Source organism: Ursus americanus, chromosome 21 (assembly GCF_024610735.1).
Source record: "Ursus americanus isolate L20-20 chromosome 21, mUrsAme1.1.p, whole genome shotgun sequence".
NCBI lineage: Eukaryota > Metazoa > Chordata > Mammalia > Carnivora > Ursidae > Ursus > Ursus americanus.
This window is the reverse complement of record NC_142147.1, coordinates 26946276-26963382: the sequence shown is the minus strand read 5'-3', so window position 1 is coordinate 26963382 and position 17107 is coordinate 26946276. Positions and strand designations below refer to the sequence as shown.

Here is a 17107-nt window from a genome sequence, read left to right as displayed (position 1 = left end):
TTTTCTTTCTAAGGAAATCTTTATTGTTTATCCTCTTTACAAAAGTGATGCATGCTTGGTGTCAAAAATGAAAGGGAAGTAAATTTAGGTAGAGTGAATATCTTCGAGTCTTCCTATCCAAGAACAAGGTTTCTCTCTCTCCCCATTTATTTTTCCTTTTGTGGCCCTCAGTGGAGACTTCTTTCTCCATATAGATCCTGTTTATTCCTAGGAGATCCACTTTTCTTGATGCTGTTGGGAATGGGATCTTTTCTTTCATCATATTTTCTAATTGGCTGTTGGTGTAAGACAAGCTATTTATTTTTGGATGTTACTTTTTAACCAGTCATCATTCCTGATTTTAAAAGTAAGATGGAAAAGATGTGTTTCCATGGGAAGATGCCATATTCATTTCTCTCAAGGTTTTCCAGCACAGTGAATCAGAGGATACTTGTTGATTCATTTCATTAACTTTGAGAGTTCTCTACATCCTTCTCATTAGGCTTTTCCTTCACTATGGACACTTTGATGCTGACTAAGTTGGAAGCTAAACCTGAAGGCTTTCCCACATACATTACACACGTAGGGTTTCTTCCAAGTATGGACAGTCTGATGTATAATGCAGTCAGAACTATAGCTGAACCCTTTGCCACACTCCACACATCTAAAGGGTTTCTCCCCAGTGTGGCTCCTCTGATGCCGAATTAAATGGGCATTAACATGGAAGGCTTTTCCACACTCCTTACACTGAAAGGGTTTCTCTCCAGTATGGATCCTCTGATGTACAATATAGTCAGAACTACAGCTAAATGCTTTCTCACATTCCATACATTTGAAAGGTTTCTCTCCAGTGTGGATTCTCTGATGCCTGGTTAGTTTGGCATTGATACTGAAGGCTTTCCCACATTCCTTACATTGATAAGGCTTTTCTCCAGTATGGATTCGGAGATGATCAAGTAGGTTTCTTTTAGAAGTAAAGCATTTCCCACACTCACTACATTCAAAGGGTTTCTCCCCAGTGTGAATTCTCTGATGCTGCATTAGTTTTGCATTAACATTGAAGGCCTTTCCACACTCATTACACTCATAGGGCTTCTCGCCAGTGTGGATTCGCAGATGCTGCCGCAGCTGGGAGTTACACCTGAAGGCTTTCCCACATTCGTTACACCCATAGGGCTTCTCACCCGTGTGGATTCTCTGGTGCTGGATTAACTTCCCTTTGACACTAAAGGCCTTTCCACATTCAGTACACTCATAGGGTTTCTCACCTGTGTGGATTCTTTGATGCTGAATGAGTTTTGCATTATTACTGAAGGCCTTCCCACACTCCTTACACTGATAGGGCTTCTCCCCGGTGTGGATGCTCTGATGCTGCCGCAGCTGGGAGCTGCACCTGAAGCCCTTCCCACACTCATGACACTCATAAGGTTTCTCTCCAGTGTGGATTCTCTGATGTTGAATTAATTTTGCATTAACATTGAAAGCTTTCCCACAGTCATTGCACTCGTAAGGCTTCTCTCCAGTGTGGACTCTCTGGTGTGTGATGTATGCAGAACTGCAGCTGAAGCCATTTCCACACTCTTTGCACTGATAGGGCTTCTCTCCTGTATGGATTCTCTGATGCCGACTTAGACTCCCGTTAACGCTGAAGGCTTTCCCACACACCTTACACTGGTAGGGCTTCTCCCCACTGTGGATTGTCTGATGTGTGATATAATGGGAACTGTAACTGAAGCTTTTCCCGCACTCCACACATTTGAAGGGTTTCTCCCCACTATGAAGTCTCTGATGCCAAATTAGTTTTGCATTAATGCTAAAGGCTTTGCCACACTCCTTACACTGATAAGCCTTCTCCCCAGTGTAGCCATCTTGATGCTGAGAGTTACACCTGAAGGTTTCCATTAATTCTTCACATTTAAAAGGTCTTTCCCCAGAATTAATTATTTCATGCTGAATAAGTTTTGAGTCAAAGCTGAAGGCTCTCTCCAATCCTATACGTTCAGGGGACTTCTCTCCAGTGCTGATGGTGTGACATGGACCCAAGTTTGGACTCTGACTAAAGAAACACTCCTCCACAGGGCTGCTGTCGTCTTTCACTGTTCTATCAATGACGCTGCTTTTTTCTTTCTTCATGCTTCCTACCAAATGGACTTCCTGTTGTTTCTCTAGAATACAGGCTTCTGAAAAGTCTGTTTCCTCGGAAAAGTCCCTCTGAAGTTCAAATGATGTATTATGTTTTTCTTCATACATTTCCTTTGTCAAATTATTGTCAGTCTGAATATCAGTATCTATTAAAAAAAAAACCCATAAAATATCATGTAAGAACCATGTTAGAGAAAAGAAAAGAACTGTGGTAAAAGGAATTAAGAATCATAGTTAATCAAGGGTCTCTTGAAAATCACCAAACTAGGTCAAAGAATCTAAGGTTCATTCATAAGGTGGAATAATATGTAGCCTGTAAAAAAAATAATAAAATGAAACAAATCCATACATGCTGATTTGAAAAGATGTCCAAGATACACTGTTAAATGGAAAAACAAGCTGGCAAATGGATGTAAGGCAGATTCCATTTGTATAAAAGAAAAATAAAATGGGTCAATATACACTTATATATTTGTATGTGCAGGACTAGAAAACTCCTGGAAGAATATACAAGAAACTGAGCAACCTGGTCCAGGAAGTTTGGGAGACTTTGTTCTCCAGTATGCTTTATACACTTTCTGTACAGTTTTGAGCATGAACGATTTAAAAAGATCACCAACCTCTACGCAAATAACCAACAACATAAAAGTTAAATGTGATAGCAATGAAACAAAATCCTAGGTTTTATCCACCAGACAAGCATTCTTTCCATCACACCACACTTTACTCTGCAGTTTTTTCTCAGCTATCCTGTGTCCTTAAGTCTGTTGTTGATAAAAATGGAAACCACTTAAGAAGGAAAAGGCACAGGATCCAACAACATGTAGCAACACTGAGGATGGCAAGAGTCTGCAGCACCAGGAGGCAAAAGGGAAAGAACTTCGTTTCTTTTCTTGGAACTTAAACTTATGGCCTTCCAAAATTCCTCCTTCACCCTCTTTTTTCTCTGCTTAGAGAAGCAGTCTTTAGGCCCACTTGATCTCTTTGATCCATCTCTTCCCATTCCCTCCGGAACACTGTTGAATTCTCCTTGCCTTTCCTTCTTCCTCTTCCCTCAACCCTGAAATTGGTCAGTCCCTAATCTTCTTCTTCTTCTACTTTTTTTTTTTTTTAATATTTTATCCATTCATTTGACACAGAGAGAAAGCAAACAAGCAGGGGGAGAGGGAGAGGGAGAAGCAGGCTTCCTGCTGAGCAGGGAGCCTGACATGAGCCTCAATCCCAGGACCCCAAGATCATCACCTGAGCTGAAGGAAGGCAGGGGGACTGAGCCACCCAGGAGCCCGTGTCCCTAATATTCTTTCTGGAATGCCTACAGTCCCAATAGAGCTAGGGATCTGTCTTTGTTCCCAAATTTCTCAAAACTGACCTCAAAATGCTGCCTCTATTTTTCATCTCCCATCTCTCCTCAACCGCATGTAATAAGCCTCCTGCCCCAGTACTTCATTCTAATCTCCCTCAAGAGACCCAAGTGACCTGGACTTCCCTAGCAAGCATTTTCAAAACACTGTTGGTCTTTTCCCAATTATAAAAAAAGTATATATCCGTAATATCAGAAATGTGCAAAAAAAATTCAAGTTACTTGAAACCACCTAACAACTACATCTAATCTTCTGATGTATCTCCTCCCTCAAAGATCTTCCTTCCAATCATTTTCTAAAAATGTTTTTATTCAAAACTGAAAATATTTTCCTTCCTTAACACTAATAATGACAATTTTCCAGTATCTTTAGATATTCTGTAAAAATATTTTTTAAATTGCTAAATAGCATTCCATCTTGCAGAGGTATCTTAATTTAACCAGTTCTCTCTATACTGAACGTTTTGGTTATTTCCAACATTTTATTATATAAAATTATGGTGAACTTTTGTGCATGCACATCTTTGTCTGTATCTCTGATTACTTTATTAGAATATTCTAGGAGCGAATAGCCAAACTATCAAGGACAAACTTTTAAAAGGTTCCTGATATGTACTGCTAAAGTACTTTCTAGAAAGACTACTAATTCACATTCACCTCCAAAAGTCTATTCCAGTTTGGTGTATTCTCTTCATCAATATAATTGTTCTCTATATGAGCTAGGGAAACTGAAGGAACTCCATGAAAAACTGCTTTTTGCTTATTTTCCGGCTTCTATTCTTGCTAGGACCTGTACCCCCACCTTGTACATGCCTTATAGTACAAATAATGTATGTCCTTCTTATAAGGGTCAAGGAGTTAATGATTTTTTGGTCAGCCAGCACAGGTGATAACATCTAAGGAATGACCAAGCAGGGCCGTCATACACATTTTCTAGACCACTGACTCTAAACCTCTTGATGCCAAAACCCCCTGGCTCCAGGCAATAAGTGTTTCAGGGAGGACACCTGGACACTTGTCTTTGTTCTGACCAGTTCCTGGGTGTCTGAAGAGAACATGTACACCAAACCCCTCAATAAAAACCCCAGGGCCCAAGCAAAGGACAGACCTACTCTCTTTTCCTTTCTGAGTCTCCCAGACACTCCATCTACTATACTCTATCACTTATGCTATTCAATAAACTCTGCTCTCACTTCCTCCTGGCTACATTTGATTTATATCCTGCTCAAAGCCAAAGACCCTCTTGGTTGGTCCTGCAGGACCTCCCTGGGTCCTTGGACCCAGCCTACCTATGTCAAGTGTGTTAGGAAAACACGTCTGTTTTAATTTGTATTTCATTGGTTTCTACCGAGGCTGAAGATTTTTCACATTGACTAAAATTTGTACTTCTTATGTGAATCAAACACTTATATTCTTTGCCAATTTTTCTATACTAGTGACCTTCTATTTACCAAATCCTACAGTGTGGCAGATGCTACTGGTTACTTAACCAATATCCATTCTCCCTTTCTTCCTTACTAACATGTTCTCCAATTTTTTTGAGGTAGCAACAGAAACTACAGCTAAAAACTGTATTTTCCACACTCTCTTGCGGTAGGGGGGCCCATAAGACAGCTCCAGCAAATGAGATTTAAACAGAAGTCACCGGATGGGCCTTCTGAAAGTTTTTTAAAAGACAGTCAACTCTGCTGATGGGGGACCTTGTGCCCTGTACCTATCTTCCCCTTCTGTCTGCCTAAAAGCCATTTGATTCCTTGTTCCAGTTAACCTACACACCCTAATTAATGTTTCCATTCTCAGCTTAGATCATGATGGTTATTCGAAAACTTCAAATACTTCAGGATTGTCTGACTACAGAATGAAATCCAGACTCTTTTGAGGAGCTCCACAACATCATTGCTTTTCCCTTCTATATGCAATGCGCTTTAAACTCTTTTGCAAAACATGTCTTCCTTGGTCAGGGATCATCTGGTTGAATGACCATAAGGAATAAAAATCGACTGAAACTTTATTTTTTAAAAAAATTTTTAAAAAATATTTTATTTATTTATTTATTTATTTATTTATTTATTTATTTGACAGAGAGATAGCACAAGCAAGGGGAGCAGCAGGCAGAGGGAGAGGGAGAAGCAAGCACCCCGCTGAGATTATGACCTGAGCCGAAGGCAGCCAGCTACCCAGGCGCCCTGAAACTATCTTTTTAGAAAGGGGGATTCACTGAAAGGATACAAGAGAATCTATGGACCACAAATGCAGTAAGTAAATGGGAAATCACAAGAAATGGGAAATCATCTGGCAACTACTCTGCTTAAGCCCACGAGAAACCTGCTACTTCAAGTATGGTCTAGGAACCAGAAACACTGGCAGAACCTGAGAATTAACAGAAATGCAAAATCTTGGCCCTATGCCAGACTTACTAAACGACAATATGCATATTTGCAAGACACCCAGATGATTCATTTGCACATCATTTGAGAAGCACTGAATTGAGAGCACTTTCTCCCTTCCACCTTATTTCCCACAGCTTACTATATACAGCTGTCTCCTCCCCCCCCAAAAAAAATTAATAAAAACTAATACTTCACTGAGCACACACTATAAGTTAGGTACTTAATGTGTTATCTCATGTAATCCTCAACCCATAAGACCAGCACTATTCTCTCACTTTATTATTCCGTTTTCAGAGACAAACACACGGAAGCTTAGAGAACTCAAATAACTTACAAAAAGGCACAACTAGGAAGTCATATAACTAGGAATAGCAATTGGGATGGGACCTCAGGGAAGTCTACTCCAAAGACTGTACTTTTAACTACCAGGCTATTCTGTCTTTCTGCATAAAAAGACTGTTAATTCTCCATCCATCACATTAAGTGTACAATGCTTAGGAAGTAGCAAGGACCCCAAAACACCATCCATTAATTTCATCTGAGAAAGTCAGAATTCTAAAATTAGGACTGAAAAGAATTAGAATGAGGCATTTGAAAAAATATCTGTTCTTGGAATCAGGAAGAAATAGCAAACTGCAAATAGGTCTCAACTGTACCTTTCTCTATAAATCATCATTTATTTAAATTTTACTCTGTACAGATGGCTCATAAAGGTGGCATGCTTATATGCTGCTTAAGTTGACCTCCTTCTTAAAGAGTTAAGTTTTCTCTCAGAATAGGCAACCTGTGTGTCCCTTACCAGTCCAGAGGCCCTGGGGGCCTATTTCTGTTCCAGCCACCAGTGGAGATGGGCCCTCCAGCTCACCTGCTCCCTCCAGTTGTGAGATCACAGCAGGTTTGAGAAGCGAAAACCCTGTTTAGGGGAAAAGAAATAGGAGAGGCAGGTGAAAAATCTCCCACAGATGAGTTCTTAAGCATCTCCTCAGACTGTCTTGGCAAAAGGAAGGCAAAATAAGAGCACTAGGGGATCCCATGCCTAAAGACTATGGGAAAGTGGGGGGTAGGGGGACAAGTAGAAAGATGGGGGGCTTGGAAGGTATTATGTGTGTTGGGGGGTGCCTGAGAAGGTGTGGGAGGAGTTGAGATTGACCCAGACTTGGGCCCAGAAGACCTCAAGATTGCAGGTCAGGTGAAGGTGAACCTGCAGATAATGCTGTGTGAAATAGTAAGTTTCTTTTATCCACACTGTGTCCAAACCACAACTTCTAGAGGGTGGATAACGAGTGCACACCAGTCCCGGCAAAGTCCTGTATTGGCCCAAAAAGGGCTTGAGGCTCACCCTTCCCAGCAACCCCTGACTCAAGGGGGATTAGGAATCTCAGCCCCTGGGGTTCCCACTCAGTAAAGGATTACCAGAGACCCCACCTGCAACCTGTTAGGGGGCAATAAGCCAGGAAACCCCAACAGGCAGAGTCCGGGACCCAGGGAGAGAGAGGCCTTACCCAGGGAGGCCACATTCCCATAATTCTCCAGCATCACATCCCTGTACAGGGCCCTCTGTGCAGGGGACAGGCCATCCCATTCCGTCTGGGTGAAGTACACAGCCACGTCCTCGAAGGTCACCGACTTCTGAAACAACAGGTTCCTGCTGCCCTAGGGCCAATTCCATGGCTCAGGCCCTAAGTGAGGGGCAGAGGGCAGTATAAGGGCTTGGGGAGGGAGCTTGTGAAGAGCACAGAATTAGTAACAAGGGGAAAGGTTTGAGAAATAGCACCTGGAAAGTAAACAATGGAGAATTATCTGACTTCTCTCATGTCAGGGAACCTCATGCCATACTTTATGCTTATAAAAGATATAAGTTGGGATGACAGAAAAAACATTCCCATAATCAAGTTCCCCCAAAGCAACTCCACTGTTTCAGTTAGGCCCGGTCCTCAGTGGCAGGTGCAGCTCAGGACCAACCCCCAGCATTCCCACTTGAGATCTTGGCTTCTTCATCCTGTTCCCCTCACCTGTAAACCTCCAGCCACCCCAGAGAACAGCTATGGCCTCCATCTCATCCAGCCCCGTCTGTCGCCTGACTCCCGTCACTGCCCCTGCTACAAAGGGCTGTGTGGCTGCTTGAGCACCTCCAGCAGCTTGGCACTGCCCTGACTGGCTAAGGTGGGGGCGAGAGCCCATTCTGCTTCCAGAGGCGTCTTGCTGAAAATCCAACATTTTCTGTTACCCTCTCCCATTCATGACTCTCATCCTTTCCAATTTTACCCAAGAACTCACTGTTTTCTCCAAGAAGGTTTGGGAAAGAGGGGAGCTACTGGCCAGCTAGACTCGGCCACCCTTCCAGCTAGACTCGGCCACCCTTCCAGCTGCTCCTGTTTGCATCACTACACCATGCGCTCAGCACCGGCTCTGCGTCAGGGCTAATGCCTCCCTTTTGGGCAGATGCAGCCTCCGGTCACTCTCTCTCTCTCTCTCTCTCTGCCTCCGTCAGTCTTCTGTAATGACCTTGGAGACACCCTGGCAGGGATATGCCCTCAATTTCTCTCTGCCAGGATCTGTCTTACTTCCTTCTACTGACCTCCACCCATCAACAATTCTAGTCCAACCTCTGGGTGAGTCTGCATGTGGGTCTCATCTGTGACATTGGATGGGTGCAGGAACTTCTCTGAACAATACGAAATGCCTTCACTGCTGCCACCACCACCCTCTACCCTAGTAAGTTGGCGCCTCCTCCTGAACTCAAACATCCCTATCTGTGCAGGAAACCTCAGCCAGAACCCTGGGGATTGTTCCTGACTCCTCCCTCTCCCTTACAATACCCCAGTCCTTTGACTCTCAACATCCTTAAGATTTTTATGTTAAGCATTACTTGAATTGGATTCTTTTTCCTTAACAACTACTCTCCTTGATGAAGTCCACATCACACCTGGACCAATGGAATTCTGTCTGAAGTGGTCACCTTCATTTTCAATCACCCCTAAAAATTATTTCCTATGAAGCCATCACAACTCTGACCACGTTAACCTCACAGGTTGCACACACGTCACAGGCATAAGCAGTTAAGAATCAGACGCTGGCAATATGCCCTTGGGCCCAGCACTCTACTCCCCTTCTCCTTCATGTCTTTTGTGACAGAATGAGCACAACACAGCACCTGTCTCAGAGGGTGGGTGTCAGGACTGAGTGATCCATGCTAGTGCTTAGTATGGTGCCTGCAGCGCAGCAAGCCTCAAACAATGTTACCGGAGTTACTGGCACTGGGATTATTCCTAGCCTGTCGTCCATGGAGGTCCATGGATGTGCTTCAGGGGGTCCATGAAGTCCCTGAAACTGCATGGAGAATTTGGTTTGCATGCTTATTTTTCTGAGGGGGAGGGGGAGGGTTCACAGCTCTTACCAGAGACCTAAAGTTGGAGCCCCTGCACCCAAGCCCTGAAAGCCTCTCCAGAATACAATGAGACATCCTGTCCCATCAGACTTCCTTTCTCCCTCTCCAGACCCCACTCCTCTCGTCTCCCCGCCCCCACCAAATGAGAGGCACAGCCACCCTTTGTGATGATCTGGTCCTACTACTCCTCTTCCTCTACAGCCCGGTCCCTGGGCACCCTTAATCTTCTGCTACCTCCTCCATTCACATCCATGCATGGAGCATCCTCCATGGGCAGCTGCCATGTCCCCTATTCACCAGAAGAGCAAAGAACCTCAGTGTGCAGAACCCTTCACTCCTGCTGCTTCCATCCCTTCACATCACCGCTCTTCCCGCAAGTTCCAGGCGGAAGCCAGGAGGGCCCTTCCAGCTTCCACCACAAAGCTCACCAGCTTCCCTTCTCAGTTTTCTTCAATTTGAAACTGTTCAGAGGAAGAGCTGAAGGACCCACAGCTCACCTGGGGCCAGGCTGTCAGGAGCATGGCTGCCATCACCTGCTCTCCCTCTCAGAGAAGGGCTGGAGCTGAGGAAAAACAGAGAGAGACAAGTGTGAGGAGAGCCCCATCCCAGGAGGAACAACACAGCCCCTCACAGATGTGAGACGAAGACAGCCAGCGTCCAGATAGGAGTGCAGCGGGAGCTGCCACAGGAAGAAGGGGGTGATCCGTTCACTGACTCAGTGCCCAGGAGCCCTCCCAGCCATGACACTGATGCTCATTGCCAGGAACCCTAGGATTTCACAATTCTGACACATATCACACACACAAGAGCAGACACAAAATGTACTCAGAGCCTAAAGCATAATAAAACAAAGACCCACATAGCAACAACTCAGCTTAAGAAACAGAATACTACGAAGATCTTGGACTTATTTTTCTCTAAACAAGCATTACCCTCGATTACACTGCAAGAGAAGCCTGAGTCAGGCCCCTGGGAGCTGGAGGAGACAGCTGTTCCCCTACATCCTGCCTGCTCCCTCACACAGTTGAGTGTCTTCAAGAGCCCCACTATCTCTGTTAGAGATCTTGGGAAGCCAGCCTCCCACGTGGCTCAGGCTTACCTTTGAGGACCCAGGCTGCCTCCTCATGTTCTCCAGCCCTCTGATAGTGAAGTCAGAGCCTCAGCTCCCTGAGAGAGGGGATGACTATATCATCTAGGGTCCCGTGACCCAGACCCATTGTTCACTCTATTCAAAATATATGGACTGCTTATTTTCGGGTTTTTACTGCTCCCAAAGTCAGTCTTGAAAATATGTGTTTTTAAAATATCATCTATGTCTTCTAGGATTTCAACTTGAGTGCAGAGTTGTGGAAAACACTGGTTCATGATTCTTTCCATTTCCTCCATATCTGGAGCTACTTTGTTTTTCCCTCTTTTGAATATGTGTGCTTTCTAGACCCTTTCCCCTTTGTTAATGTTATGGATGGAACGTGTCCCCCCTAAGATTCATATGTTGAAGTCCTATCCCCCAATGTGACTATGTTTGGATATAGGACCTGTGAGGAGGTAATAAGGTTAAACAAAGCCATAAATGTGGGTGGGGCCCTACTCTGAGAAGGCTGGCGCGCTCACAAAAAGGAGGAAGAGACACCAGAGTTCTTTGACTACCACATGCAGACACAGTGAGAAGACAGCCATCTGCAACCCAAAGAGAGCCCTCACCAAGAACAAACTGTCTGGTACCTTAAACTTGGGCTTTCAACCTCCAGAACTGTGAGAAATAAATTTCTGTTCTTTGAGCCATGCAGTCTATGGTATTCTGTTATGGTGGCCTGAGCAGACTAATAAAGTTAAGTTGAACAATGATTTGTCTATTTGAATGTTGTTTTCTTTTATTTTTAAAGAACAAATTTTTCTATTTATTTAGAACACCACTCTTTTCTATTTCCTTTTAGTTCATTAAGTTCTGCTTTCTTTGTTTCTTTAGGTCTGTAAAAGCTACACCTCTGTGAGAGGTACACCTTCGGTTCCCCTCCAAATCCTCTGGTCTCAGTCCAGGGCCAGAGACTTTCACCAGCTTTGCGCAGGTATAACCTACCAATGCATCCTCAAGGATCTATACCACATATGGCTGATTCCTGCCCTGGGGCTTCTCTGGTGTCCTGTGGGGGCCATCTGCAGATATCTATGGACACCTGCTAGGTCCTGAAAGGCAGAGAGGAATTAATGCCTGCGAGGCCACCAATGACCAACAGGGGACAGAGGTCGATGGATATTTTCCCCTTACGTCTCCTACATGAGATTCCAAGGCTCCTCAAAGATCCTGCAAGACTAAGCACCAGTCACCTGTAGACAAGACAGCCTGAAAACGCTTCCTTGTATTGGCTCTCCCTTCTGTTTCACTCCCCTTGTCTTACACTCTGCCCTTGCAATACATTCCCAAGTAAACTGCCTGCACACAAACCTCTGTCCTGTGTTCTACTTTGGGGGAAACTAGGCTACAAAAGGCTTTTTTCTACCTTCTTTTTTATTTATTTATTTGAGATAGAGCGAGAGTGAGAAAGAGGGAAAGAGCACAAGCAAGGAGAGCAGCAGGCAGAGGGAGAAGCAGGCTCCCCACTAAACAGGGAGCCCGACACGGAACTCGATCCCGGACTCCGGGACCATGACCCGAGATGAAGGCAGACGCTTAACCGACTGAGCCACCCAGGCACCCCTTTTTTCTACCTTCTTGAGGTTGCATGATTTACTCATTTATTTTCATTCTTTCTTATTTAGCAATTAAAATCTTAAGGCCATAAATTTTTCCTCTGTATACCTATTTGCCACATGCCAGAGTTTTTTTTTTAATATTTCATGTTTTAATTATATTAATTACATTTTATAGCCTGTCAGCAACTGTGTTTTGTTTCTGACCACAGAATTGCTTAAGGTAGTTTGTTGCTCATTTCTTCTCTGTTCATAATTTCTGGCTTTATTGCTTGGTGTTTAAATAACCTGATCTATTTACTTCTGCTATACAGATTCTGAGGGTTTTTTTTTTTTGTTGTTGGCTTAAGTGTGAATACTTACAAAGAAAACTTATTCTATGATAGAAGAACATATAATTCTATTTGAATCTAATAAATCAATTCTACTAATTTTATTACGTAGATATTCCTCTGGAATCCATGATTACTTTTACCTAATTAAACTGAGATAGCCAGTAAAGAGGAAACTCTCAGAAAACACTGAGCCTGTATGTATCACAGACAAATCTTTCAAGTCGTTAAGAAATGAGTATTTCTAACACTACTGAAACTGTAGGAGAGAAGAGCAAAATAAGTTTCTGGTCCTTTTGATGATGCCAGCACAACACTGATACAAAAACCACAGACCAGCCTCATTTATGAATGTTGACAGAAAACCCCCCAATATAAAGGAATAGACTTCAGTAGTTCACTAAGGTGACATACCATGACTAAAAGGGATCATCCCACGAAAGCAAGTAAAGCTTAATATTAGAATACAGAGTAGCATACTTTTCCACATGAATAAATCAAAGAAAAACACTCTCCTTCCCTACAGATGCCAAAGGCATTTGATAAAATTCAATACTCATGCTTACGTTTTAAAATTTATGCCTTAGAGAAACCGTCATATGTAGAAAATATATACAAAATTATTATCAGTTTTTGAATACCAAAAAACTGGAAACAACCCACATATCCACTGATGATACATAAATAAATTGTCCTATCACTTTTAAAAAGGACTATTATCCAGCAGCAAAAATGAATGGCTCACAATTACACACAACAACACAAATGACTTTAGGAACATAATATTGAGTCATAAAAGTCCCAGATGACTATAGACACTACAAGGCCATTTGCATAAACCTCAAAAATGAAATTAAATATATTGTTTACAGACGTATTTTATGAGATAAAATTATTTTTATAAATAGGTAAGACTATGATTAACACAAAATTCAACACAGCTGTTACCTCTAAAGAGGTGGGAAGCTGGGAGCTGGGTTGAGAAGCAGTACTGGAAATGTTCTCCTCCTTAGTGGGGTGGTGTGTTCATGGGTACTCATTTTACTACTATGCTTCTTTTTTTTTTTTAAAAGATTTTATTTATTTATTCGACAGAGATAGAGACAGCCAGCGAGAGAGGGAACACAAGCAGGGGGAGTGGGAGAGGAAGAAGCAGGCTCATAGCGGAGGAGCCTGATGTGGGGCTCGATCCCATATCACAGGGATCACGCCGAAGGCAGACACTTAACCGCTGTGCCACCTAGGCGTCCCTACTACTATGTTTCTTAAATGCCATGACAGATGCAGACTTTAGTATGCATGAATAACATTTAAAAAAACATACTTACCTCTATGATATGGAGTGGCATCCAGAATATACTGTCATATGAAACAAGCAAAGTGCAAAACGCAGTGTGCTACCTCTTGTGTACAAAAAAACCCCAAAAAACAAACAAACAAACAAAAAACCCGGAATATAAGAAAATATATGTGTATCTGGTCATTTGTACAAAAAAGAAATAGGAGGATAAATCAGAAACTTAGGAGAATGGTTGCCTCAAATATGGGTATGAAATGAAAGCCTGGGATGGAAAAGAGGATGAAAGGAAACAGGGTAGAAGAGATGAGGAGGGTAGTGATGATTCTGAGTTTGCCTTTTTGTTCTTTCATAACCATAGTAATGTTTCACATATCCAAATAAATAAATAAATAAGTAAATTAATTAATTAAATCAACCAACCAGGATGAGAAGGGGGTGACAACCCAAAAAGGAATACAAACATCAAATGAGCCTAACTATACTACAACTGAATAATATAACCACACTGAAGTGATGAGAAAGAAAAGAACCAAATAACTTTGGGAAGCGGTGTTTTAATTAGGTACTATAAGGTTAAAAAGACCTCTACCCAAATGCTTCTTGAGGATGCACGATTTATTTTTTCATTCTTTCCTATTTGGCAATTAAAATCTGTAAGGCTGTAAATTTTCCTCTGAATACACGATTAGCCACATTCCAGAGAGGGTTTTTTTTTAATATCTCAGTTTTAATTACTATTTTATAATTTTAGTATAGTATAATTTTCGTATAATTTTCATGACGGTATGAATGAGCAATTCTGGAACTATTTTATGTGTATTCTAGAATCGAACAAATAAGTGATTATAATGTAGAAATCATCCCCAAGTCATTGTCATTCCACCAGCCCGAGACGAGGGCCAAGTTACCTTTTGAAACTGCCAGTTCCAGAAGTCAGTGCTCTCCAAAAGCTGGGCTGCTTCTACTCCCGGGTGACTGGGAGGGGCTCTGCTTTTTCTGTGCTCTCACTGAACCCTGATTCACGACCCTATGTTAGGAGTCAGGGGGCATTGAGTCCATACTTGAAATGCATATAGGTGAGAGCCCCTGTACAACTTCAACATGTCAAAAGACTCGCAATATCACAATCCACTTCACCCCTGCAAATAGTCCACCCCCTGGCTGCTCCGACACATCTTCCCGAAAGGTCACTGGCATCTTCCCTGAACAGAGTGAGGGGCTTCGTGGTTGTGACAGTAATCCACGCTTCGCCTTCCAATTCGGTCACCAGGTCCAAAGCGGGAACCTAGGACGGGCGTAGGAGGACCGCAGGCCACCGCCCTACCCCCTCCTCCAGGAGCCGGAGGCTCATCCCCACCACACCCGCAGCTACCGAACAGGGCACCGCCCCCGCCGGCCGCAGCCCCACACTCACCTCCGCCGCCGGCGGCACCACGGCGCAGACGGAAGTGCGTCACCAGGCCGCGGCCGAGCCTCTCTAGGAGCAGCGCTGCTCCCTCTTGGTGGTGCTCTGGCCCCCACCCTGCAGCCCGAGTCTCAGTCATGGGGACTTCTGTCCCCCGCGCCCCGCTCTTGCGGGCCCCGGCCACAGGGCCATTATTCCTCGAGGTGGCATGGGAAAGCACCAGAGGGCAGCGCTGGTTCACCCCCAGGGGTGGCGCCGGGGATCTGTATTTTCGTAAAGCTGCAAGTGCGACCAAATTTGGGAGTTAACGGACTGGGCCTGTGGATCTAACACAGGCTGTTACACCTCAGGCCACCTTTCTGTAACAACTATTTCCTAGTGATCGATTTATTCACCTGTCATGAAACTCCTAGATCCTGACTTAGAAGATCATAGGTAATATAAACAACCCACATTTTAAAAACTGATGAATGGATAAGGAAGTGGTGAGACAGGTAGACAGATGAATGGAATATTACTGTTATCAAAAAGAATGAAATCTTGGCCATTTGAACTGATGTAGATTGAGCTAGAGGGTATTATGCTAAGTGAAATAATTCAGCCAGATAAAGACAAATACCATATGATCTCACTCATATGTGGAATTTAAAAAACAAAACATGAGCTTTGAGGATAAAGAGAGAAGGGGTAAACCATAAACTCTTAAGGACAGAGAAAAAATTGAGGGTTACTAGAGGGAGGTGGGCAGGGGATGGGCTGGATGGGTGATGGTTGTAAAGGAGGGCACTTGTGATGAGCACTGGGTGTTGTACATAAGTGATGAATCACTAAATTCTACTCCTGAAACTAATATTACACTATATGTTGACTAACTAGAATTTAAATAAAAACTTGAAACTACCAAAAAAAAAAAAAAAAAACCACCACAACAAAACAACACCAAACCCTAATATTATGCTTTAAAAGAGGAGATATAAAAGGAAAATAATTTGTAAAAATACACATTTCAATATGTAAATGTCTGGTCATGACTGCTATAGACCTAAAGGTCGGATATTTGCCTTTTCACATGAAATGTGACTGAACGCCACAGCCACAATGCTGTCTTTTATTGATGTTTCAAAAATCACAAGCTGTGATCCAAAATGGTGAACACTTCTTGGTAAGGTTTAAGTGAAACAGTACAATCTCCTTTTGATTTTACAGTAGTTATATTCCTGGAGAATCAACATATGTTACAACTGTGTAAAAATTCATTTAGCTGAAAAACATGTTCTAGATTCAGGTCACTTATAAACAGTTTCTACCTACATGAATGTCCAGAAAGACCTGAAATTCTGTGAAAACTTTTCCAAACAGGTGGAACCCTTCTATGCCTTTCAGGATTTGTGGCACTCCTGGCTCCCATCTAATACCACCAAACATTGCAACAAAAATACTCCCATAAAATTTCAAAATGAGCCCTGGGGAAGGGGAACAGCACTAAAAGCCACAGAATTAGACCATCCTTAGATAATACCTCCCAACCTTGATAATGCAGGACTTTCTTCTGGCTCTGATCCCTGTTACGCTACAGCACTGGAATGTGGTTGGCAGCCAGCCCTACCTGTCTCTCCAGCTTCTTAGCACTCTCATTCTTCCTCCTCTCTCAACTTCAGCCCCACTAGCTGAACATACTGTTCTCTAAACCTAGACTGCCCTTCCTTTCTCATTCCCACCCTCCATCTTTACTATTACTTGAAGTCAAGGCTCAAATCCATTCCCCTAAGAAAGCAAGCCTTTTCTGACCACCCAGAATAAGGCAGGCCCCCAATTACATGCCATCACAGCACTCTGTATTTCTCAGTTTATTTAAGTGTCTGTCTTTGCTCACTGCAGGAAGCAGGGACTGTATCTATCTTGTTCAACATCATTATCCTCAGCTAAAGCACAAGGCCTGGCACAAAGGAGGCATTTAACAACTATCTCCTGTTGACATTATCCAAAGTCTCCAACCCCAACTCCAGAGTAGGACCCTTCTTTATTTCGCCCCTGGAGGTAGAATATATCTTATGCCTGGAATCATGACACTGACCACCATCATGAGCCCTTCTCTGTTTTGCCTTGTCCCCGATCACCACTAT

General features: G+C 43.1%; 1 protein-coding gene across 11 annotated transcripts; it reads right to left on the bottom strand.

The window, feature by feature from the left end:
• On the bottom strand, positions 1 to 15871 carry ZNF23 (zinc finger protein 23). 11 transcript variants are annotated; one of them, XM_087870576.1, is made up of 7 exons: positions 14488 to 14966; positions 10359 to 10426; positions 9757 to 9821; positions 9115 to 9201; positions 7374 to 7500; positions 6671 to 6784; positions 1 to 2267 (listed from the first exon to the last, which is right to left on the bottom strand). In XM_087870576.1, exons 3-7 carry the CDS (start codon positions 9787 to 9789, stop codon positions 478 to 480), a joined length of 2151 nt encoding a protein of 716 aa, XP_087726702.1. In that variant the 5' UTR covers positions 9790 to 9821; positions 10359 to 10426; positions 14488 to 14966; the 3' UTR covers positions 1 to 477. The 11 variants fall into 11 exon arrangements, with proteins under 11 accessions (XP_087726702.1, XP_087726703.1, XP_087726704.1 ...); XM_087870577.1 differs by lacking the exons at positions 10359 to 10426; positions 14488 to 14966 and adding an exon at positions 14994 to 15871; XM_087870578.1 differs by lacking the exon at positions 10359 to 10426 and having other exon boundaries at positions 6737 to 6784; positions 14488 to 14967.
• Positions 15872 to 17107: the final 1236 nt, after the last annotated feature.

Bases quoted from the DNA above. Each gene is read 5' to 3' on its own strand.
- ZNF23 (XM_087870577.1), bottom strand. From the start codon at position 9,789: ATGGCAGCCATGCTCCTGACAGCCTGGCCCCAG. The intron at 9,202-9,756 runs GTGAGCTGTGGG...TTCTCCATGCAG, and splicing joins TCCTGACAGCCTGGCCCCAG to TTTCAGGGACTTCATGGACC. The intron at 6,785-7,373 runs GTAAGGCCTCTC...TCCCCTAAACAG, and splicing joins TGGGAATGTGGCCTCCCTGG to GGTTTTCGCTTCTCAAACCT.